This window comes from Anguilla anguilla, chromosome 11, assembly GCF_013347855.1.
Source record: "Anguilla anguilla isolate fAngAng1 chromosome 11, fAngAng1.pri, whole genome shotgun sequence".
Classification (NCBI taxonomy): Eukaryota; Metazoa; Chordata; class Actinopteri; order Anguilliformes; family Anguillidae; genus Anguilla; species Anguilla anguilla.
The window spans coordinates 17,947,008-17,971,261 of NC_049211.1; the positions used below are offsets into that span (position 1 = coordinate 17,947,008).

Here is a 24,254-nt window from a genome sequence, read left to right on the forward strand (position 1 = left end):
TAAATTTGCACTTAATATTTTCGGTGCAATTGTGCAGTCCCTACTTTCAGTGTTAGAGTTAGGTCTTTGCCTAATTTGCTAAACAGAACTTCAGTTTCTCGTAGAGCAACGGGGTAGATAACCTGGGTGTAATCCACTGGTGTACATTTATTAACAGATCATGAATGCTATCTGTCTCCTTTAAGGCGTTACTCAACCCACTACACATCTCGCGGCACTTGGCCATGACAGCCTCGCGAGAACTAGCAAGCGCTGTCGAGCGCCACCGGATTGGCTGAAAGCGTTGATTGTAAGATGGCGCATAGTGAGCTCTAGCTAGGTAGAAGAAAGAAGAAAAAAATAATAAATACATAAAATACAAAAGAAAGTCGATAGAAACATCGAGAAACAACACAGGTACATCTACTCTTTTCTTGCTATACCAATAAAACTGCGTCAGCGCGGTGGGCCCGCGACACTGAACAGAGAGGGAGTGAAGTGGAGCGGCCTGGCCGAGGCTGAGAGGGGTAAGAGCTTGCATGGGAATTGGGGTGTCAGTGCTTGCCGATTTGCCCAATTAAAATATATTCTATGATGTATATGCTTCATATTGCATGTACCTAATGAAAAATGTTGCTGACCATTTTTGGGGAATAGTTATCTGTTGTTGTATGTGCACAAAAGTGAGTATCACATTGGGAGGGGGATCACGGGCACGAGCAGAAGCAACAGCACGGACACGACTGAGAACCTGGCGCGTGTGCACATCTCGCAGCCACCCCCACCCAAGAGCATTGTACAGTATGTGTTGTGGTGTGGTATTGACTGACATTTTCTTTAACTGTTTGGATCATGTTATTGGAAGGCCTCTGTACCTTTTACATTGGTTTCAGAAACAATGGTAGACGCAAAGAGATGTGCTTGCTTGAGGTTTCAAACAATTAGCTATATATCCACTTTGCTCGCAAGCTGGATGATGTTGAAGCCATACATATTGCTGTAAGCATTACCGGTTTACGTTTTGTTTTCCACGTGCCAAAATTGTAAGCATTCAACATATGCTATCTGTTGTCGACTAATTGGCATTGTATTGTCCTTGGCAACATAGGCAGTCAGAACGCATGAAAAGATGGCTATCTACTATAATTGAGCTAGCTATCCAAGTGGACATCCACAAACGGATTATGTGTTACTGCATAAATAAATAAAGTAAAACGTTAAGTTATAGTTATTTCACACATTATAATGGAAAACGGCAATCAACTTTATATTTAAGTTTAAATGAATGAAAATGCTGTCATGTTTTGTGGCAAGGTCTCACAAGAGGAGAACGACATCCTCCTGTCGCCATGGTGAAAGGTCCTTGTCAACGCTCGTGTGATACAGACGACGTGTGCCACGCGCATGCTATGTCACGTTTATTGTTTGAGGCTATTTTATTACTGTCCCACAGCGGGGTTAACACGCAGTGCCGGACAGAAAGCTTTTGCGAGTTATAAACTGCCGGCCTTTGCCGACTGCTTAAATGTGCATCTTCAAAATGGCCTGTGTGTGACAGTGATGTAATGGACACATCATATCTAACGTTCTGCATTCTTTAAGACTTATTAAAGATAATGTATAGAACGTGCATCTTTGGCAAACACAGAATGGCAGTTACTGGAAGCTGTTATGTTTGTGAAGAAATACTTAATACAGTGTCCGTCTACTTAAATTATATATGCTGCAATAGTTGACCCACCAATCTGTGTTATTTTACGACGCTTTTACGGTGACTTCAGTAAAAATACTGGATTGTTCAAAAGGAATCTGGACAAGCGAAAAACGTCAGAGTATGATGATGCCAGACTTCCCGCTTTCCCACTTACCTTGAATGACAGGTTACTAGTAAGACAGTAGGTACTAGTTTAAGGAAATATTGAGTATATTGCATATATTGGACCAACGGTCTTGGAAAAATCATGATGTAGTAGTAGTTTGGGATTTAAACAAGTTATTTTTTATTCATTCAGCATTTAGTTTATACAGATATGCATACTAAAACACACATCACCACTCAAGACATTTAAACTACATGCATTAAATTAAAGTTTGTGTGGTTGTACATGTGTTTTAGTTGGTATATCAATTTTGATGTAGAGCATGTTTACCTACACAGATCATATACATACGAACAGTTTTGGGGTTTTGTTTTTTTTGCAGAGCCCTAAATTCTTTTAATATAAGGCTCAATTGTCCATCTATTTTCCGTGAGTCATTGATGACTGGGGAATGTGGAAATATGTAATAAATCCACACATACATTCCAATGTTGGTGTACGCATAGAGGGAACGTATGGGTTTTACATCGTAAGTAAACTACACACTAAACTGTAGTTAGTTGATTAAGCAGATACTTATTCGGCATTTTGTGTTGTTTGGGTTATTGGCCTTGTAAATATTGAGTAACACACCACTTTTAGCTTATATTTTGATATTTTGTGCACATACGATAACTATTGCTCAAGCAAAGATGAAACTATCGCTTTTTTAATAGTTATACAGCTAGTTCTTAACATAGCGAAATCGTAGGCAAGCTTTTTTCCCCCTCACATCAAACTAGAATGCGCATCGCTCGTTCTCGTCGAGGTGCATGTTCCCCCATCGTAGTCCATGGACATGCACGCGGGAATGCGTGATTAGGTCAAGCGCGAAAAGAGGGGGCGCTTCGATCCGATCTGCACTGCATTTGAAACGGCTTCAAAGGGCAGGAGAGTGCGGGGACTTGCCCTGTTGGAGTAGGCCTGGCTCGGTCGGCTATACTGGCGGTTCTTTTGTTTGCAAAATGTCGTTCGTCCTTCCGTTTTCTCTCGAGGAGAATTTATTGACGATAACGTTTATTACTTTAACTTGGTTGAACAATAATCCTGTTTAGTCTGTTTTACCTATCTAAGTGTTTTCTTGTTTGCTTCGCTACTACTATATTGTTGACATCTAGGTATAGCGAGCTTGCCAGCAATTTTTTTCTTCCCAAAGGCGAAGATAAGCAAACACGTCAACGAAGCTGCTGTCCAGGTTATCTGTGAAGGTAAAAGCGGGCACACACTGCTATGGAAACTACGATATACAGCATTTTGTAGGAATAGCTCGGGGTTTGTTATTTTTGAACGCGTTGCTTTGGCGGAACAGTGCGGTTTTACGGATATTTAAGGTAGCTTGGGAAGATGCAGACAGGCGAACTGGCAAGAATGGAGAACAACCATGTCGAGGGGAGAAAAGCTTTTAGTTGGGGTACTGAACTGCCACAATGTGTCTGTCAGATAAATTTCGTTACCGCAGAAATAATTTGTCCGTTTATTGTATATTTGTATGTCTGCTTTCGCGGTTTATTTTCGCAGCGGTAAAATCTGCAGCGATTTTACTGCATGACGTCAAGAAAAAGTAAATGGGCCTTGCCGAAGTTAACCGTAATGCACTTAAACGTAAATGTTTAAATGATTGACTCTTTTCATTTTTAATTTTTTGTTTTTTGTTTTCATGACCTCTTGTTCTCCGTGTTAATATGCGATGTCGTAAATGTTAATAGTGTGTGGTGATGTGAAGATATGGCCTCTCAATATTCGTTACCTTCACCCCCCCATGGCAAACTGAAAATCGTTAATTATTGAGACTGACAACCGAGTGTATTAGCCGATTTCTCTGTGTTTCATTACTTGGTTCGGGAGTTTTTATTTTTAATTTCCAGTAATTTCCCCACTACTCTTTCACCAGATTGTGTCAGTGTAAATTTTTTCAGAGATGAGGGCTGTCATGCCTCAGTTTCAAGTTCCTCTGTCATACCACATCTACTGTGACTGGGTTCCTCCCATTGGTAACTGGTCTTGTCCAGCCTGTCTTCATGCAACACCAAGTCTCCATTTTGAATGCAGGCCACTGTACTAAATAACCCAAATTGTTTAATGATCTTGTTAAACCTTTCATACACATTCATTCTTAATCCCAGATGGCCGATTACAAAATGAACCCTGTAACATTGACCCTCACCGCCTCCTGTTATTCCTCTTTTTCACCACAACCACCGTTTCTCTGTCACCAGATTCCCCCCTGTGGGAGGTGAGGACTGCCATGAACAACTCTCTGGAGAACACTGTCTCATTTGAAGAATATGTGCGTCTGAAAGCACGCAGTGTGCCACAGCACCGCATGAAGGAGTTCCTGGAGTCGCTGGCTAATAAGGGCCCTGAGGCACTGCAAGAGTTCCAGCAGGGTTCCACAACCATGGTGTATCAGCAGGGAACCAACTGCATCTACACCGACAGCACAGAGGTTGCGGGGTCCCTCCTCGAGCTGGCCTGCCCGGTAAGAGAGGTCCTGGCCTGAAGGCCCTTCTCCCCAATGCAGTCCAACCTGTGTCTTTAAGTAAGGAAGATGATGTGAGCTGATGCCAGAGGAAGTGATGTAAAACATGTTTTTGCCAGCCACTTTGTTCACTAATGGTGGAAAGGCTACTTTGGTTATCAATGCATAAGCTCCCCAACGATGCGGCAAGCACTCAGAGGCTAACGTTTTTCAGCAGTGACAGAGACCGATCTGCTGCAGCATTGTGTGGTGGAGAAAGTATGCCCCTGTGTGCTGTGGCTTTATGAGAGAGCGTATCAGAGCAGTTATTGGGATAGTTCATTTTCTGGCTTTAAAAAAATATATATATTTTAAAGTTTTAATGGCTGTTTTACATTGACTCAGACTTACTCTTTATTATGGTAAGTGTGTATGTATGGGATATGTGAAAATTATTTCATAAATGCGCGTAAGACAGAAGGGCTTGCAGACTGATCAGATTTTATTCAGCGTGTTCAATAAATATCATTGAATGTTTTTTATGCTCAGAGTGTATAAATTATAGCTGATAGGTTGCACCGTGGTGGCCGTTTCTTAATATATCAATATTAGGCTATTTGTCATAAATGTTTCGATTTTGCACTTCTTCCCGGCTAGGGCTTTTGGCAACAAATATGGTGTTCTTCTAGCATTAACCACTGAACAGACCGTTGGGCCCATCCACACACTAGAACAGTGCCCACCTAGCGACTCCACACTGTGTTCTTTTGATGATAAATTATGACACGCAGCATATTTTTTGAATATGTAAGATAATTCCTTCCAAATCACGTGAGGTGGGTTTACATATTTTCTGTCCAATCTGCCAAAATTTGGATAAACAGGTGTTGGTGAAGAGAAAGCAATAAAACTGCTCATTTTGCAGCAAGTATTAATTTTCTGTTCGATCAATCTGTTCCCTCGTCACAATCGTAGTTGGGATCATTTCTGAGGTGAAAGGCAGAGGAAATTGGCTTCCAGAAATGCAACCTTGCAGTAGGAGCTGCTGGCTTAAAAAGAAATGAAGTGACCATTTGAAGCGTTCATCTCTATATCAATCTGCGTATTCAAGTCTTTGTGTGAAAGAATAGTATTGTTTGTCTGGTTGATATGTACTTCCTAGTTGACGGAGCCTACGCTTTTGTTACGTCAAAATTTTGGTGTCAGTTGAATAAGCACATTGATTGTTTCTTGGATATTAACTGAGTTCCTGCTTTCCTTCATTATCCTCACAGGTGCAAGTGCAGGTCCAACAGTCACCTCAGCAGCAGCAGCAACAACAACAGCAGCAGCAGGTGACATCAGCACAGCTCTCCCCCCAGCTAACAGCGGCAGTGCACCAGGCCTCTGAGCAGCAGATACAAGTGCAGGTCAGGCCCCGGCTCCAGCACTGTTCTTAGCGTGTCTGTGTGGTGGATGCTTCTGATGAAGCATTTGAAAGACATTGTAATCCACCCTTTGGGATTCCTCAAACTTAGGGAGAGGCATTGATGTTTTAGGTTTGGATTTTCCGCCCAAAGCCCAAGTCTCAGGGCCTATCTCAGACTGTGATATGCCCCTCAGGTGCAGATCCAGGGGCAGCAGCAGCCCCAGACAGTGGGGCAGGTTCTGCAGGTGCCCAGCCCCTCCCAGCAGCAGCAGCAGCAGCTGTCCAGCTCTCAGCTCCAGGCAGTGGCTACAGCTGCGCAGCTGGTGCAGCATGGAGAGATCTCTGAGGAACAGCTGCAGCAGCACCAGCAGGTCTGTACATGTTTATACACTCACTGCATGTGCATATACACATTCGCACGCGCGCACACAAACTACATCATACACTCCCCACCATTGTACAGGAGAGACGCGCACCCACGCAGCAAGTACACAGGCATGCTGACACACAACCACGCAGCTCACATTCGTTACCTGCTGAATCACATTCCCTGTCCTTGCATTTGTTTAGCCTGCGTGCACTGCGCAGTGCACGCATTTATATTTATGGAGGGGGAAATGCACTCCCTGTAAGCACCTCGATTGCGTTTCCTCCCCCTCAGATCCAGGCTCAGCTGGTGGCAGCAGTGGCTGGCGGGCAGCAGATCCAGATCCAGACAGTGGGGGCGCTGTCCCCCCAGCAGCAGCAGCAGGGCTCCCCGCGGGAGGGCGAGAGGCGAGCGGTGGCCACCAGCGGAGTCCTGCAGCCGGCCAAGAAGCGCAAGGTGGACATGCCCATCACAGTGTCCTACGCCATCCCGGGCCAGCAGCTGGCCACCGTGCTGGCCATCCCACAGGGCGGCCAGCAGCAGAGCTACCTGTCGCTGCGGCCCGACCTGCTGACAGTGGACAGCACGCACCTGTACAGCGCCACGGGCACCATCACCAGCCCCACGGGCGAGACCTGGACCATCCCGGTGTACTCGGCGCAGACGCGGGGCGACCTGCAGCAGCAGAACATCACACACATCGCCATCCCGCAGGAGGCCTACGGCGCCGTGCACGTCGCCGGCTCGCCCACCGACGACAAGGACAAGATGGCGGGCAAGATCGCCGTCAGCTCTGCGTCCGTCGCCCCCTCCACCGTGGTGGCCTCCACAGCCGCGGCCACGCCCATCTCGGCCGCCACCCAGGAGGAGGTGGTGCAGACCCTGGCCAACACGCTGTTCCCCGCGCAGTTCATGAACGGGAACATCCACATCCCTGTGGCCGTGCAGGCGGTGGCCGGGGCGTATCCCAACGCCACGCAGTCTGTACACATCTGGGACCCCCAGCAGCAGGTGGTCCACACCCAGGGAGGCAGCGGGCAGGAACAGCAGCTGCAGGTTCGAGCTTTGGGAGGTCGGGGGGTTGGACTGTGCTTGCAGGCATGATCAGCTTACCTTGGAGCTCTTAGTTCTCAGTTAAATTAACGTTGTTCATTGTATTGTACTTGTCGATTGTTGCCTTAGTCGGTGATGTGCCCTAACCCCTCCCTCCTCTCCTCCAGGGTCAGACGGTGCAGGTGGCAGAGGTGGAGTCCCAGCCACAGGCCGCTCCTACCCTGCTGCTGCCCAACACCCTCAAACCTGAAGAGGGTCTGGAGGTGTGGCGCCTCTGGGCACAGGGCAAGAACGCCGAGCTGGAGAAGGATACCCAGACCAAGCTGGCACCCATTGGCCGTAAGTTTCCCCGCCCCCTCCCGGGCCACACCCAGGCCACTCTCTGGTACTGGGACACAGCATGGATTTTGACAAAACCTGGTCATATTCTTCCCATAAAACAATCCATAGACATTGAAAACTATACACTGTAACTGTGTATAAGGACTTTCCTTTTTATTCATGCTGTAGTGAAGCAAGCGTCATTACTTTTGGTGCAGAACTAAAGGATTCAGGCCAGGTGGTAACATTTCTGTGCCTGTGTGCGTGTATGTGTGCGTGTGCGCAGGACGGCAGCCCCTGCGTTTCCAGGAGGACCTGGTGTCATGTGCAGTGGCAGAGCTGAACATTGGTCTGTCTATGATGACCCAGGAAGCTCGTGGGCTGGAAGGAGAACCATTTGAGGCCGACGTGATCTACTACGTCTTTCTCTGTATACAAAAGGTAAGTATCCCTGATGTACAAATGTACATTCAAGCATACATACACACCCATTCATGCAAACACACTTGCATACATGTGCACGCACATACACCTGTATGAGCTGTGTTTGCCCCAGAGATTGTTTTGGCGGGGGGGGGGGGGGGGGGGTGCATTGCTCACGAGAGTCATCTGCATCGCAGCATATTCTCAACGGCTTTCACTATGAGGTTCTGATATGTACCACCTAGAAGAAGTATTTTATTTGTTTATAATTAATATTATCCAGTTATATCAGTTCAAGACAATTTTTTATTATTGGTCCAAATGCATGTCATTCAAATTTTATCAACGTTATGGAGTTTGCTGCTCAGTTAGAGGCAATGCCATGCAAGGTCAGTCACCCCTTTGTCTCCATTTCCAGTGGTCTTAGTAAGTAATCAGATGAACACTCTTTTTACACGGTTAGCGTTTACCCAGTGTCCTTTTGCGACAGGCTGTTTAATAAAGTGGTCGTTTATGAAGTTAATATTTTAGATTGGTAGGTACATTATCAGTTCGTTATGGAAGCGTTTAGCTGAAACAGGTTGCGTGGTACTGGTCTTGCCCAAGAACCACCTGAAGATGGCAACAGAGTGCTGCCGTATTTCAGAAATGGGAGTTGTGCAAAACGGTGAGAAACTTTCATACCCATTTTAGGCCATTTGTTTTATTTGACTTATTCGGAAGACTGACATAGCCTAAGTGCTGTCAACTATGTTATTCAAAAAGTCTGTTGTTTTTGTCGTATGTTAGCAGCGTTAAGTCACTCCTTAGAAGTTGAAGAGTTTTTCCCCCCTCAGTTGTTTATAAGTAGTTATTTTCTTGTTTATTTAGTTGATGTGGTCTTCAGTATTAATTATTTACCATAATACAGCAGTGGAAAATATTTAGCTGGGTGTTATTGCGTCATCTTCAAAACGTTCATTCCTTAACATTCTAATCCCGCGTGTGATAGTATGCTGCAGGAACCACATCCACTGCTGTTAGATATTGGCTTCTAATGCAGTAAAACTAAGCTAGGGATTGGTATCAAAATGAAATGTTTTTAAAAGACGGGGGGTCGCTGTTGCATAAAAATTTAATCAGAAGCCTTTTAAAAAAATATTTCATAACAGAATGCAGCAGGTGTCTATTTTTGCGTTTTTCCCTGAACGTTAGTGGAGGCACTGGGTAATTGAAGGGAGGCATACCGCCTCTCCTATAAGCTTCTGGAGAAAACCCTGATGTGGCAGGGAACCATTGCTCTTGCCCCTCCTATTTTAAGGGTGGGAGCTTTGCCAAACTATATTGTAGTTGTCATAATGAATGACAGCACAGTTGCCCTGTGCTCATTTTGGATTAAAATCTGCAAACTTCCTTATTTTTCAGAACCTTTCAGACATTGAATGGCGTAAATGTCTTTCTTTCAAGAATCTGATTATTTGGCGTAATGTTTATTATAACATTTCTGTTTTATTGGGTATTATGTTATACATTTTTGTCATCTCTTTCTCTGCCACTATTTTGTATTTTGGTTTAGAAGCAGTAGGCAGTGTTCACAAAGCAGCTGGTGAGACTTCCTTGTGTTAAGAGAGTGATGATGACATTGTTAATGGTCCTTTATCAACATCTTTGAGATATACAGATAAACATGGCTTACGGAGTATCAGACGATGTCAGCTGCACCAATGAATCGGACAGTGCTTGTGACATCAGCCAGCAGAATCATTGAATAACTCGTCATTGCTCTCATTCCCTCCCTCTGTTCTCCTCCTTTATTCTCTCGTGTCCTCCTCCCTGCTTCTGTGTATTTTACCCTCTTTCCTTCTCCCTCCGTTTGCTCCTTTCCTCCGGCCTTCATCTGCAGTACCTGTTTGAGAACGGCCGAGTGGATGACATCTTCTCAGACCCGTATTACACGCGCTTCTCCCAGTGGCTGCACCGGGTGCTGGATGTCTGGAAGCCTAGTGTACACCCGCTGGGTAAGGACCTGAGCCCTCCTACATACAGGTGCAGACATGCTTACAGCCCACAGGTGGCAGTTACTGCCTTCTGCCAGCAGCAGCTAGTTTTATGCCTTTGTAACAGCTGTGTAAGCGTGTCATAAAACTAATTAATTTTTTTTCAATTTTCATGTCGAACAAGGGAAATTTGGTGTCTAGGATGTGCTACAGCTAAAGCTAGGGTTTCAGACGTGAATATCAAGGGGCAAATGAAACTGAATACAACTCGCATTACGTAATAGCCAGTCGTGTATTCCACACTGCCCCCTCTGTCACCACACAACTCTTCTATATCTTTTGCTGGTTCTTGCCCTCTTTGGGTAGAAATCCATCGACCAACTCGTGATCCTGATTTATGTGGTTCTGGTATGGGGACCCAGAATGAGAATCACACCTTAAACCTTGTTTTGAGACCCTAATTTTCTCGTATTATATGCTAAATATGAGAGGTGGTTTCACTATGGCGCGTGTGTGTGTGACCTCTGTACTTCTCTGTCCACAGGTTATGTCATTCCAAGTCACGTGACAGAAGAGATGCTGTGGGAGTGCAAACAGCTGGGGGCCCACTCTCCCTCCACATTACTCACCACCCTCATGTTCTTCAACACCAAGTGAGTCACATGTGCTCAACACTAGCGTATGCTCCCAACCAGTCACACACGTGCTCAACACTAGCGTATGCTCCCAACCAGTCACACACGTGCTCAACACTAGCGTATGCTCCCAACCAGTCACACACGTGCTCAACACTAGCGTATGCTCCCAACCAGTCACACGTGCTCAACACTAGTATATGCTCCCAACCAGTCACAACTGTGCTCAACACTAGCGTATGCTCCCAACCAGTCACACGTGCTCAACACTAGTGTATGCTCCCAACCAGTCACACATGTGCTCAACACTAGCGTATGCTCCCAACCAGTCACACATGTGCTCAACACTAGCGTATGCTCCCAACCAGTCACACATGTGCTCAACACTAGCGTATGCTCCCAACCAGTCACACATGTGCTCAACACTAGCGTATGCTCCCAACCAGTCACACATGTGCTCAACACAAGCACACTCTCCCTGCCAGTCACACATGCACTTGAAATAAGAGTTGTGTTGTTTCTTGTCATTTAACTTCGCATCACCCTAGTCCATGCCTTTCTCTTTCTGTATTATAAAAAATTGGTCAAAATCACACATGAGCATGAACGTTTGTGTAATGTATGTGTGCATGTGATAATGCGGTTCTCCCCTGCAGGTACTTCCAGCTGAAGACTGTGGAGCAACACATGAAGGTGGCCTTCTCTAAGATGCTGCGACACACTAAGAAGAACCCGTCCAACCCCAAGGACAAGAGCACGAGCATCCGCTACCTGAAGGGTGTGGGGCTGCAGCATGTGGGGCAGAAAGGTGGACCCATCTGCGTGTGTGCGCACACACACACACACACACACACAACCTTTAATTGAGACCTTTACGCATGAGTCATGACAAAGGGGGTCATATAGTTTTTGTGTCAAGGATGCCTTACATTTTGTACCTACCCAGTGTCAACGACGGTTTATACTATGCTCAAAGATTTGCAATATTAACAATGGCAGTTATGGCAAAATGTAGTTAGATGGCATGGAGAGTGGCAGCGTTCATGTTTGCTTGTGCCAGTACACCTACTGTACGCGTAGAGGCAGATTTTTAATGAAACGACGCAGCAGTCGTCCAAATGATGCCACTTACAGCAGTCGACCGGTGATTTGTAGCCATCGACCACATAGCCCAACTCAGAAACGCCAGCACAGGCAGCAGAATGACGTTTAGGCCATGATTCACTGTGGTGACCTCTGACCCCTGTGTTCCAGTGACAGATGATATGTATGCAGAGCAGGCCGAGCACCCTGAGAACCCTCTGCGCTGCCCCATCAAGCTCTATGACTTCTACCTCTTCAAGTGGTGAGTGCTGCCCCTGGTGGCAGGGGGAAACAGCAGTGTAGTATGATGGGTCCTTAGGGAGCCTCATGACGTTTTTGTCTCCCCCTCATTATTGTAACTTTCCAACCCCTTGGAAATCTAAGCAGCAGAAGGGATTATTCTTTACATAATGTTTTTGCATACATCTGACAAATTTGACTGCTAAATTTTAATTGAGCATGCATCAGTGAATGCACGTTTAATTGGATTAACGGTGAAGACACACTATACGCGGCCCCGCCGCACGGTGGCTCTGCCTCCATTCATTTTGAATGAGAGGTGGCGGCGGGTGGTGGCCACACCCCGCAAGGCATGTTGGGATTGCCAGTGGCGAGAGGCGGCGGGGCCGTGGGGGAGATGGCAAAAATTCTACTTTGACCCCCTCGCCGCGTCGCGGTAACCAATCTGATTTGATCTAATGATCCCTCAAGTAAATTGTCCCTATTTTTTTCTAATTTTAGTTCCACATTCTATCGTTCCACAATGGAGGACCTAACTCGTAATTGCCGTATCAGGTTTCCCAACTTAATAAAATCTCCTACAGACATTGATATGAGGAGCACAGCGTGGAGAAAAGTCTCTGAAATTGTCGGTGGCTCTGCAATATAGTTATCGCCGTTAGCTACTATCACTGTCCAGTCTGAATAAAAATCATTTTTGCAGTAACCTAGCTCGGCAAAAATGTTAATAAGCTGCCTAGCTAGGCTGTCTAATGTCTAGCTATAGTGAGTAACAACAAACAATAACAAACAAAAAAAATATTCCTAATGTATTAGTTGCTAGTTGTTCGTTTCTACCAGCCACCTAGCTAGCTAACCAGATATAACTTTGAAGGCATTATCTGGCTAATTACTGCAAAAATGATTTTTATTCAGACAGGACAATGAATGTGAAACACGATATTAAACCCAGTCAACATTTAACGAACACAACTGTCTGTCAAAAATAGGTGACGCCCACAAACAGCCGATTGTGGGGACGCAGCGTGGCGACAGGCGGCCATCGCCGCGTATAGTGTGGCTTCACCGTAAGAAGTGTCCATACACAGCCATTAAACTGCACTGTCTGCCTCTTGTGCAGTTTGCCAGTTAATGCAGCAGCACACACTTAATTGTTATATTGATTCCTAAGTCTCCAAATGCAGTTAGCCGGTTCACAGAGTCTTTTTCTGCCATTTCACGGGTCTTTTAAAGTGCTTTTGTGGAAATGGCTGGGATTGTCTCTGTTCATATGGTGCTTATGTCCTGTGGAATGCTTTAAATGGCTTTGTAGAGCTGGTGCAAGATGACTGGGAAGCTTTAAACATTGGGACATGTAGGTGTGCGGACATTGGGCACTCCTGCTGAAAAAGTGCTGGTGTGGTCACTGATGTCCTGCAGATGACCTACACACACCCAAGTATTTGCAGAAGAAACTATACTCCACTATTGAGTGGGGGTAACCCCCGTAGCACAGTGGAGAATGTTGTGTGTATACCACACAGTGCATTCCAAAATTACATTTTGTACTTTCCGCGTAATTGATCACAGATGTTATACTGGTATGTTCCTCAGTCAGGTGACTTGTCGTGGTATGAAGCTCAGAGTTTACACATTAAACTTGATCTCACTCTGTTGTTCTGAGCTCTCACACCTTTTCTCTCTCTTTGCAGCCCCCAGAGTGTGAAGGGACGGAATGACACCTTTTATCTTACGCCTGAGCCTGTTGTGGCCCCCAACAGTCCCATCTGGTACTCCACCCAACCAATCACGCGCGAGCAACTGGAGCACATGCTGACACGCATCCTCATGGTGCGAGAGATCCAAGAGGCCATCTCCATGGTAGCAGGGAACATGCAATAGGGGAGAGAAGTGGTCTGAGTGAGAGGGGCTGACATGGACCATTCATTCTTTCTCTTTTTCTCTCTCTCCCCTGCTGTCCCCCAAACATCTTTTTGTCTTCTCCAGAGAGAAACCGAGGAGACAGACATATATACACGTATACATTACCCTCCGAACTGCCAAGCGCCAAATTAGCTTCTCTCACTGAGAAACACAAAGAACAGTTCTTTTTGGTTTTTTCCAAGTTGTATCTTTTTTTAAAATAATAAATTCTTATATTTTCTTTAGTTTTACAAGCAAGCCTTGTCAGAGAGTACTTGGGGGTAACATGCTCTGCCAGGAGTGCAGGGCCTGTATAAACCCAGCCCGTCTGCATCCTTCAGGGAGAGTCGAGGGGCACTTACCTGAAAATTTGCTGTTTGATTATTTTTTCCCCTTCCAAAATTGTCCTCGTTTATTAATTTAACATGGAGACTTGTTGACTGACCACAGTATGAGCAAAGCTCGGTGTCTCTGTCCTACTCTAAGACCTTCTTACCTTCTCTGGTTTTTCTTTCTCTGGCTTCTTGCTCCTTACCTTCCCCTCTCCCTATCCCGTGCTATCAACTTTCTTCTTTTCATCCTCTCTTTCTTTGTCTCTACCCTTTTCTTTCCATTTCTGAAGACCACACCGTCGTACCAGGCTACAGAGGAAGGAGAACCCAGCCAAGTGTGCCTGGCTCTGCCCACACAGATAGGTGGACAAACGGGAGTATGGTCCCAGGTGGGGCAGAAATCCTGTTTAAGCGCTAGTGAGCTGAATGGAACTGTTGAGAAAAGGGAATGGTGCTCTCAAGGATCTCTTTGGCTAGAGCAAGGACAGTGGCTTCAGTTCAAGAACTTTTTTGGGTACAAGAAATGGACAGTCACATCTGCGGAAAACACTAGGGGGGCACTGTCTTTCACTTGTGATCATTTATACAAGAAAAATTTAAAAATGATATGAAATCTAAGGACTCACTGCAGTTTTTCCCCTGTTCCCAACTGGCCCAGCACCCTGCCAAGAGCCTGCGACATCCCAGAAGCCAGTCTGGCAATGGGCTGGGCTGCCGAACTGCATTGTAACATAAACACACTTGTATTATATATGATAAAAAAACACACAAGACCACTCTTTTTTTTTTTTCCTTGTTTTTATTTTTTCCATCTATATCTATTGTATGTATTGGTATTGTAGTCGTTTATGGAGAATGGCGACGCACGTGCTTTCAAACATGCCTTTTGTACAGTGAGCCCCTTGATGTGTGTGCGTGTGCTTATTATTTACCATGCCTGACGGCAGGGAGTCGGGCAGTCTGTGTTGAATGCCTTTGCCCTGTCCGCTTTTCTGTGCCTTTGTTTTTGTTTCTATTTGGGGCTTTTGAGAAATTCATGAAAATTGGTAAATGGACTGCATTTATATAGCGCTTTTATCCAAAGCGCTTTACAATTGATGCCTCTCATTCACCAGAGCAGTTAGGGGTTAGGTGTCTTGCTCAGGGACACTTCGACACGCCCAGGGCGGGGATCGAACCGGCAACCCTCCGACTGCCAGACACCCGCTCTTACCTCCTTAGCTATGTCGCCCTCCATCTTATTTTTGGGAAACGCCTTAAGGCTGTACCATTACTGCTTTTTGGGTATTTTTCCAGTATCAGATACTGAGTGAAATGACTCCCCTGGGATGTATTGCAGATTCTCATATCGCCCTTCCATATACGCACCCTCCCAACTGGAATATGCAGCCATTTCTCATTGCGTTCCCTCGAATGTTGCATTTTAAAAACCGATTAATGGCCTCTTTAATTTGCTAATCACTCTTAACCGGTCAAATTATTGCCACCTGATTGAAACCTAAATTTATCAGAGCAGGCATAAACCCAAGACTCCCAAAAACAAAAAAAGGTCTTAAAGTTCAAATTTTCTTAAAAACAAGTTTTCTGGGTAAAAGTGTTCCTTAATCTCTCCAGACAGAAGTTTTCTTGTTCATGCAATATAACACATTCCACACATATTGCCCAGTTTTCATTTATGCTTGGATTTCCATGGAAACCTGTGAAGTGCAATGTTATCATGTATAAATTTTACATTTTGTGTGCGCGCACACTATCAGACACCACAAACGCCAGCATTTTGAAAAAGAGGTTTTATACATATAAAAAATGACCACAGAACATTTTATCAGTCCTCCATGTGCAATATACATGCATCTTCCAGACCTTGGCCCACAGACACCCGATGGTGTGGATGAACCACTTGACAGGACTTGGTATGGTTCTAAATGGTATAAAATGAGGTAGAAAGGGAGGTGGATTCTTTTCTGATTGCGTGATTGCTTATGACACAGCTAGAGTGTCATAGCAGTCACGGGGAATGAACGACAGCCTGAAGAACCAGAAAAACTGCTTACTGCTTTGAGAATCTTCCTTGGAGTCATATTACGCTGGTAGAGAAATGTGGAAGAAGTGTTTTTTTTTGTACACTTTCAGGTCTGTGAAGTTGAATCTAGCCACAGTTTTCTCAGGAGGTTCCCAAGATGCAGTTTGCTGGTGCTGCCCTGCTCTTGCCTCGGATTATGGTGCTGGGGATGTCGTGACCTTTCTTGGTCATCCCTGTCCCTGCGAGCTGACGATGAGTGGCCGTCCTGGCTGGTGCGACGAGTATGCCTCTCTTTGTCAGGCTGAGGACCCCGACTATCCTGGGCGACCCTAAAAAAATTCATTTAGATGAGACAATGTGTTCTTAGAAAGTCAGCAGATTTAACTGAGTTTTTTGAGGCATACCCCAGGACATTTCTTACCCAGTACTATCCTTGAGAATGTACTTGCCTCAGTTTATATTATATATTATGACTATATAAGTTGCTGAGTTTGCATTCAAAATTATCACATAAAAATCTAAAGTGCTTGTCTGCTGAATGAGTACATGTGTCTAATGACATGGTTTTTTTATGTAATGGTCACAGGCTACTCACCGGGGTCCGTGTCCCGACTTGTCATCACCCAGCCAGTGCTTCAGAACGTTGTGAACAAATATATACTGTTCCTGAGAGGCAGGGAGTGTACACACTCGCGTTAGGGCCAAACACAAGCGTGTCTGCAAGACAGTACTCACATGCTAACTACAGTCTTCCACAATCATTCATGTACAAAGGTCATTTCCCTTATATCCTTTATTATGTCTAAACCTTTCAGACTGTTTCCACGCCAAACAGTGCTTTACTTGTTGCTTATACCAGGGGGAATCCCACAGCCAGTATTTGCTCTTTCTTTATCAACACCAGTGATCAGTTCGCTTTTAAACCATTTGATGAAAGTTGCAGGCTTTTAAGCATTTGGATTTAACTGGGTATTTGCAAGTTACAATGGACCAAAAGTAAAACTGCAAATGGGAAGTTAATGAGGTGCACATTGCTGCTCTGTACAAGTAACATGAGGGAGGTCGGGACCTCCCCTCCCCCTCATATGAAAGGGTAAATTAAGCTTGGGCGAGTCTCACATAGTATTATGATTGTTATATGAATAATGGAAATAAATGATCAATTCTTCTTTGAAGTATATAGTAATGCCTGTAGCTGGAATAAATCTGTGAACCAAGTAGTTCTTCATGTTATGTCGGTACTTCTGCCTGTGTAGTCAGTCAGTTTAAATGATCAGGTTTTCTCTGTGTGGACACCATAATCATGAGCAGGTAGGCTACAGATAGCAATCTCAATAGTCATCTCCCTCTCCGCAATTAGCAGAGTAGGCTAAAGAAGCTGAAATGTTTAAATGGAACCAGAATAGTATCTAATAATACAGCATGTAAGCCAGCTACATAAGTATTTGTTAACAGAAGATTAATAAATGCTGTTCTCTCTTTCTTCTCGGGCCAGGGGGTGTGCCCCTGGAACCTACCACTTACGTGTCCCCCCCATTTGCCAAACCACTCCTACATCCTTGAGCTCCTGTAAATACTTTATGTATAGGCATCATGCATATTGTGAAAAAAATTATTTCTCCCTGATATTGCTGCACTGTTAACTACAAATGCACAGAGTTGTGATCTTAGTCGATGTTTTTTTTTTTTGTTTGTTAACGTTAGCTAGGTAGCTAGGCTTGACTAGGAATTGTAGTGTTTTAACAATAGTCTGTAAAAAAAAAATCCCCATCCCCCTCTCCACTTCAAGTAAGGGTCATGCAGTTTGAACACTGAGTAACATCACTAGAACACAAAGAGGTGTTGCCCTATAGGTAAAAATGCTGATTTTCCAGTCAAACGATTAGCAGTACAGAATAATAGAGCGTGCACCTCAGTCATTCCTCAGAGGGGACATTCTGTTCAATTCTTTCATTTCAGTTTGACTGCCAAGCAACCATGTGCTGTAAGTTGCAAGGTACAATTACTTATTCACAAAATAAGTAATTGTACCTTACTGAACCCGTGTTCAGCAGTTGTCTACGACCATGAAATGCAGCAGTTGTCTACGACCATGAAATGCACTTTTTTGTACGTCGCTTTGGATAAAAGCGCCTGCCAAATGAATGTAATGTAATGTAATGCAATGGGGATACCACTATGAGGTTTAAACCTTTCTTACCTGGGTGCTTTTCTCTTTCTAATTTATAACTAATATAAGGGGATATATATCTGGATTTTAAAAAATATTTAAGTTTTACTGTATGCTTTCAATAATCTTTTTTTAGCATCGGTAGAGGTGTCTCAACCTAACTAATTAAGATTTTCAAAGAGAAATAGTATGTTCATAAAGCATATGACCATTCCTTGCATTACATTGCAATGACATAGAGCATTCTGAATGCTTTATGTTTTCAATATCATGTTATGATGCTGTTGTGTCATGGAATAGAAAAATGCACATAGACTGTATGTAATTGCAAGCTAATTTCTTTGCGATGAATGCATCATGAATGATTTGATGGAGATAGAGTTAATGTTAAATTAAAGTTAAGTTAAATCAAATACCATTTTCAGTAACTAGAGTCTGCAGGCCCTTGCCCGTTTGGCAATGCATGACCTGTAGTGATGGAAGACCATCACTCTGCCCACTATGATACAGACAGATGAACAGACACATCGACCCACATGCAGTTCTCTCAAGGGAATTCATACCACCTGTTCACTGATTAATGAATTGGATGAACTAACTGAAATGTCAGAGTGAGCGAGGTGATCAGCGGATAACGGCTTTCGGGGCTCAGGAGCATGACTATGACTCACCAGGTTCTGCACCATCAGCATTCGGTGTCTGCGCAGATCATGGACCACCGCTCTCACGTTGGGGGGTACCCCACGTGCACACAGCTGCATCAGCCACAGCAGGGCCACGAACGCCCCCGAGCGCCCCACCCCTGCACTGCAGCGATGAACACACAGGTGAGAGGACACACAATCACACACAGCACTGCACACAGGCCTCCATTCAGTCAGCATCTGTCCTTAGCACTGACTTACAAATAAATGCATGTGTTACTTTTTCCAAATGATGTAATGCAATCGCAGGGTATATCAGTTTTAATGAAAATAATAATGAAAAGATTTTGCTTCAAAGTTATCAACAAGTTTTGATAGACCCCAGGCCTTAGGTACAGATGGAATAAAAGACAATCGATTTGAAAAAATCTACCTAAATGGAAAACTGAATATGACAATTCTGCATAGAGAACATACCTGCAGTGGACTATGCTGGGACCAATGTGTTGAATGGAGTTGATGTGCTTCCGGACAAGCTCAGCAAGGGCGCAAATGGAGGCTGGGTTTTGGGGAACTCCTTGATCTGGCCAGCCTGGGTAGTGGTAATGTGTTACTCTCCTCTCAGCCGAACTACCCGCCTAGAGCACAATAAGGGCTAAATGTGTAACATACAGCTTTCCAATACGCATCATCCAGCAAACAGGCAATTCATAAATAGTAATTTGCCCACAAAGTTCCTCCAAAACACTTGCAGCCAGGATTTTTTCACCGTACGGGCCACTAGCTGCTGGCTGCTTGCTTGGCAGGCAGATTATAGGAGCCTGATCAAGTACAGGATGTGCAATGAGGCAAGGAATACACCTGTAGTAACCTGCTGCCAGCTACAAACAGCACTGGCACAGTCAGAACTTTGCTTGTCATCTTTTCTTTCTTTTTTTTGACTTTACCTTAAATGCTGGTATAACCAACCTATTGTATAATAAATGGTATAAACAACTATAGTACAATGTTCATTTGGAGTCCTCCTCAACCTCTTTTTTACATCTGTGATGGTTTATATACGTTCTTCATTTTGTAAAAAATGTTTAAGTAAAACTGCAAAAAAGTGCTAGCATTATGTAATATCACAAATTTATAAAACAAATAACATATCTCCAGCTTTCAAAAGCATGTAATCAAACTGGAGAATTCTGTTTTTTTTTTATGGGAAACCCCACTGACAGAAGGGCAGGAGTGCTGGGAGGCGAAGAGGTGTACCATGCTGCTTCGTGGTCACTCACCTGGCGCAGGTGCATCGTGGTGATAACAGACTCTGGGCCACGCTGCTGGTACAGTGTGGTCACCTGCACCCCGCCGTAACACACTGACACCCTCTCCTGTGGCCAGTATGGCTCACAGAGCACCTGCAAACATCCAATTAAAGCCAAACATACTTTAAATACTTACAGCCTGGCCAAATAAATTACCTGACAGCCACATACGCAAGCATGATTCAGACACACCTCCTCAAAGGTAGGTGTCATCACAAACAACAAACAAACAAATCACAGCCATAAAATAACTTGATGATGATAACAATCCATCAAATAGTCTGATCAATGCTGTACGCAATTGTCAAATGTAATGTTAAAAGTGGTGTGAAATCACTTATTTCTTTCATTCATGGTGTTCATTAAGCCACAAGATAAAGATTTAAACTTTGCAAAATTTATAGACAGGAACATATTTTTAAAAAATCATTTTGATAAAAGATATGCTTTTTCTAAATATAAGAACTGGATGCTTGATGTAATGTCCATTCTGTAATGGATATTCTCTTCTAATCCGCAGCCCACTAAACGGTTGTCCTGCAGATTTGTTCAAATATAAAATGCAATAATGCTACTTGAGCAATTTGATCTCTCTAAGTGCTCCTGCAGCAAGCAGTTTAAGACCTTTGTTGCTTTCGGGGTACAAAATGCAAAATGCATAATATCTCACCTGGATAAGGCTTAATATCAAAGTATTTATTTTCTTTGGTTCTGCAATCACAATTAAATCATGGCTTTGATTGCTCAGGGTTTTTACATATGCATCAACAAACTTTAAGTATCACTAACTGAACAGTCAGAATCAGTGCCCTAATCAATCTGCCTTTTTCGTGAACAGTGAATTTGTGTTATCCATAATGAATGAAACCGTGCACATAACTAACATCAGAGATACTACTTACTTTGTGGTTTTCTTTACAGGGCGTTAACATGATGACAACCCTCACATTCTGCTCCCACACCATACGCCAAAAGTCTGCCTGTGTGCTCTCAAGGGGGCCCTGGGTACAGATGAAATCACGTGCCGACGCACCACCCTACAGGGAAAAAGCTTTGTGATTTTTAACAGAACATAGAGGTACACCGACTGTAAGATAATGAACCATCATCAACTTCACCTGTGTTTGCAGTCCACAGCTGTGGCTTCCTGCTCAATGCTACGCTCCATTACCTTAATTTATTTACACTTCTCATTCTTTTTTACCTGTGAACTGTGTTGGCAGCCTGTCTGAATAAGCCAGACTGGGTCTAACTGGACAAGTGGAAAGCAGGTATATCTGACATATGAAGAGTGGGACAGAAAGTGTGAGACAGTAAGGACAGAGAGACAGGGGGGTATGAGACAGTTTAACTGGTTGTGTGCAACTCACAGGGACATAGCTGGCATTGATGTAGTCAGAATGCAGCTGGGAGCTCCGCAGGGCCAGTCTCACCCTACAATGATCATCTGTAACGAGAACCAATCAGAACAAAGTTCAGAGGTCAAGGTTCAGGGGTTCTGTGCTCAAGCCTTCTGTCAAATGTCCTGAGCAATACTCACAAGGCAGGATGAGAGGGTATCTATTCTTGTCTTTGTTTGCATCCAATTGTCCAGCCCTAGTTGTAAGATCCCGTCCCACACTATTCAGACCCTGTGGACATAATGTACAGGGACAGAAGAACATTGAGAAAAATGTTTGCATTCTAACTGCCGAATCTCACAGTCCTTACACAGGGTCCATGCTATATTTTCAGGACTGCATCAGTCACAACAGATTCTTTCAATATTTTGAATATGAAGAAAAGTCTTCATACAATAAAAACACTAACAGCAGAAACCATGCAAATTTATAGGAGACTTTAAATATGTATAACTGATTTTGGACACGTGATTTAGACTAGCTAATATCACATACATATACACAATTCAGATACTCTCAAATACGAGAAGTAAATTAAAAATTATGGTATTTTTGGGTAAGAATTACCTATATATTAATTTAATGAATTTGATAAGAAGCTATATTGAAGAAGACATTTGGATAAATAATTCTGGATTTCACAAACTGCTTTATGTTATCTGACTCCTTTCCATAAGTCTACACTATATGCAGACAAAGAGCTGATCCTCATTGGTCCAGATTACCTTCCTAGGGAATTCAGTTTAATGCACAGTTTCAAAGTAAGGCTTGACTAGGAAATAAAAATGGATGAAACTACACCCCTTTTCTCCAACACAGGGCTGACAGGGTAACTGTACTAATGTGTTGTTTACACAAGCCAGGGAGGGGTAACAGCGTGTACCTCAAATTCCTGGCGATACCCAGCATTGTTTTCCTTGCTCAGTGCCTGGCAGTGCTGCTGAAACCTCTGAAGCATATGTGCTCGTGACAATGCTCTTCCCCGGCAAAAACAAACACAACCCACAAAACAGCTGTGAGTGACCATAACATGCCATAGTCCGGTGAACACATGCCACTATTTATTTGCATCAACCTATTGTCGTATACTTTACTTTATTAACAAACACACTGGAAAAGTGACCTTGGACGCCTTATATGGTTTTGAACAGATGGTAATGACTTCATGAATATATCAGTCTCAAATGGATTCTTGGGTAGCAGGTAAATATTTCTGCTGTTAATATTTATTCTTGCTGTTGATTGTGCTCATCCATGGTGACTTCCATATTTTACATTTTGCATATTATTCCCTTATATCAACATAGTATGTTGTCATTGCAGTCTTAATATCAATCTTTTACTCTGATTATTACTGCATTGATCATACTCCTACCCCACCAATTACCACCAAGAGAAGCGGACTGTCCTTTCATGCTCACTTCATATTTTGTGCAGAGGTCAGGTTCCACGTGCTCCCTTACAGTTTTAGGAGTTCTGGAAAAGAGAGGACAGAAACTAACAATGAGATTATGTGCAAAAGCTACAGCATGCAATAGAAGTAAAATGTTGCCCTGTTGAATTGCAAAACTTGTCTTTTTCCTCTTTTGCATTTCACTTCTGATGTTTAAATTGCTGTTGGGCACACTTCCCATTCCTCCCTAACTAGAAGAAACCAACTGCAGTTATTCCTGCCCTGACAAGCATAGGCGTATGCCTAGGTGTTCTTCTACATCAGCTGTAAAGGGATTCAAACAAACTTTTGTACTGGCCCCTACTACGAAGCAACAAATCATATGATACATACCTTAAGATTATGCAAAATATTAATTAAATAAAAACATTTAAAAACCAATAAGAACTGTATGTAAGCATTGTTTCTTCATAAATTTAATGCTTCCCTACAGGAAATAAAGATTATTTGAAACTGATGAAATCTTTGTAACACCTTTCTAATCATTCCAACTAATGCTATTCCAATTATTTATCTATTTATTTAAAAAATCAAACACAGTAATAATTAGACAGAAATTAATTTGGATAATAGTCTACTTTAATAAGACAAAAAGAGATCAATAGAATTTTACTCTCGTAGCTTGCCTGTTTGGGTCGGTTCTACTTCTAGATATTACAATAGTGAAACATCCACACACATATGCAAGTTCGTTCAACAAAAGAAAAAAAGAAAAAATTTCAACATGTTACCAAAATATAACAACAAAAAATAAAATAAATTACCATACTTTCCTTTTGAAGCAGTTCTATCAGAGAAACATTACGGAAGCTCCGGAAAAATCCTGTGAAAGAAACTGAGAAATTCCATACCTGTCTATCTCGTCAGGTCACCTGGCTCTCTTACTCCACACTCCAGGAAGAGCCACAGCCTCCTTCCCCCACTGCGGTTGGTGGGAGGGACTAGCAGAATGTAGGCTGGAAAATGAGTGCAACACTAATGACGGCCTATAGTCGAAATTATGTAACATTTCTTGCTTATGTATGTGTTCATTTTTGCAAATGTTTGTATCCAGACTTGCTCAAAATTCAGAGAGTTTTGTCCATCAAACTGAAACCCATACAAACTTTTATTGGGGCAATTTAGACTTGAGTACCTTTGCAACAACTGGAGTTCAGAGCCCCATCCCCCTCCTCAATATATATCAACATCCACCCTGTCTTCCGTCTAATCACTGTT

At 43.5% G+C, this 24,254-nt stretch overlaps 2 protein-coding genes across 5 annotated transcripts; one reads left to right on the forward strand and one right to left on the reverse strand.

Annotated features, from left to right (window-relative positions):
- The first annotated feature begins 247 nt into the window (after window positions 1–247).
- Window positions 248–14,940, forward strand: LOC118207930 (glutamine-rich protein 1-like). 4 transcript variants are annotated; one of them, XM_035382136.1, is made up of 13 exons: window positions 2,663–2,756; window positions 2,995–3,046; window positions 4,055–4,317; window positions 5,571–5,705; window positions 5,899–6,075; window positions 6,366–7,127; window positions 7,292–7,463; window positions 7,732–7,886; window positions 9,751–9,865; window positions 10,389–10,497; window positions 11,136–11,287; window positions 11,734–11,824; window positions 13,494–13,683. In XM_035382136.1, exons 3-13 carry the CDS (start codon window positions 4,084–4,086, stop codon window positions 13,681–13,683), a joined length of 2,292 nt encoding a protein of 763 aa, XP_035238027.1. In that variant the 5' UTR covers window positions 2,663–2,756; window positions 2,995–3,046; window positions 4,055–4,083. The 4 variants fall into 4 exon arrangements, with proteins under 4 accessions (XP_035238028.1, XP_035238026.1, XP_035238027.1 ...); XM_035382137.1 differs by lacking the exons at window positions 2,663–2,756; window positions 2,995–3,046 and adding an exon at window positions 248–396; XM_035382135.1 differs by lacking the exons at window positions 2,663–2,756; window positions 2,995–3,046 and adding an exon at window positions 249–506.
- A 1,225-nt stretch (window positions 14,941–16,165) lies between these two features.
- LOC118207977 (receptor-type tyrosine-protein phosphatase V-like) lies at window positions 16,166–23,926 on the reverse strand. Its single transcript, XM_035382207.1, has 11 exons — window positions 23,888–23,926; window positions 23,005–23,059; window positions 22,467–22,560; window positions 21,724–21,814; window positions 21,554–21,630; window positions 21,086–21,220; window positions 20,154–20,276; window positions 19,351–19,511; window positions 18,901–19,036; window positions 16,655–16,725; window positions 16,166–16,388 (listed from the first exon to the last, which is right to left on the reverse strand). The coding sequence occupies exons 2-11, from the start codon at window positions 23,007–23,009 to the stop codon at window positions 16,166–16,168; spliced, it is 1,116 nt and encodes a 371-aa protein (XP_035238098.1). The 5' UTR covers window positions 23,010–23,059; window positions 23,888–23,926.
- Between the last annotated feature and the right edge of the window lie 328 nt (window positions 23,927–24,254).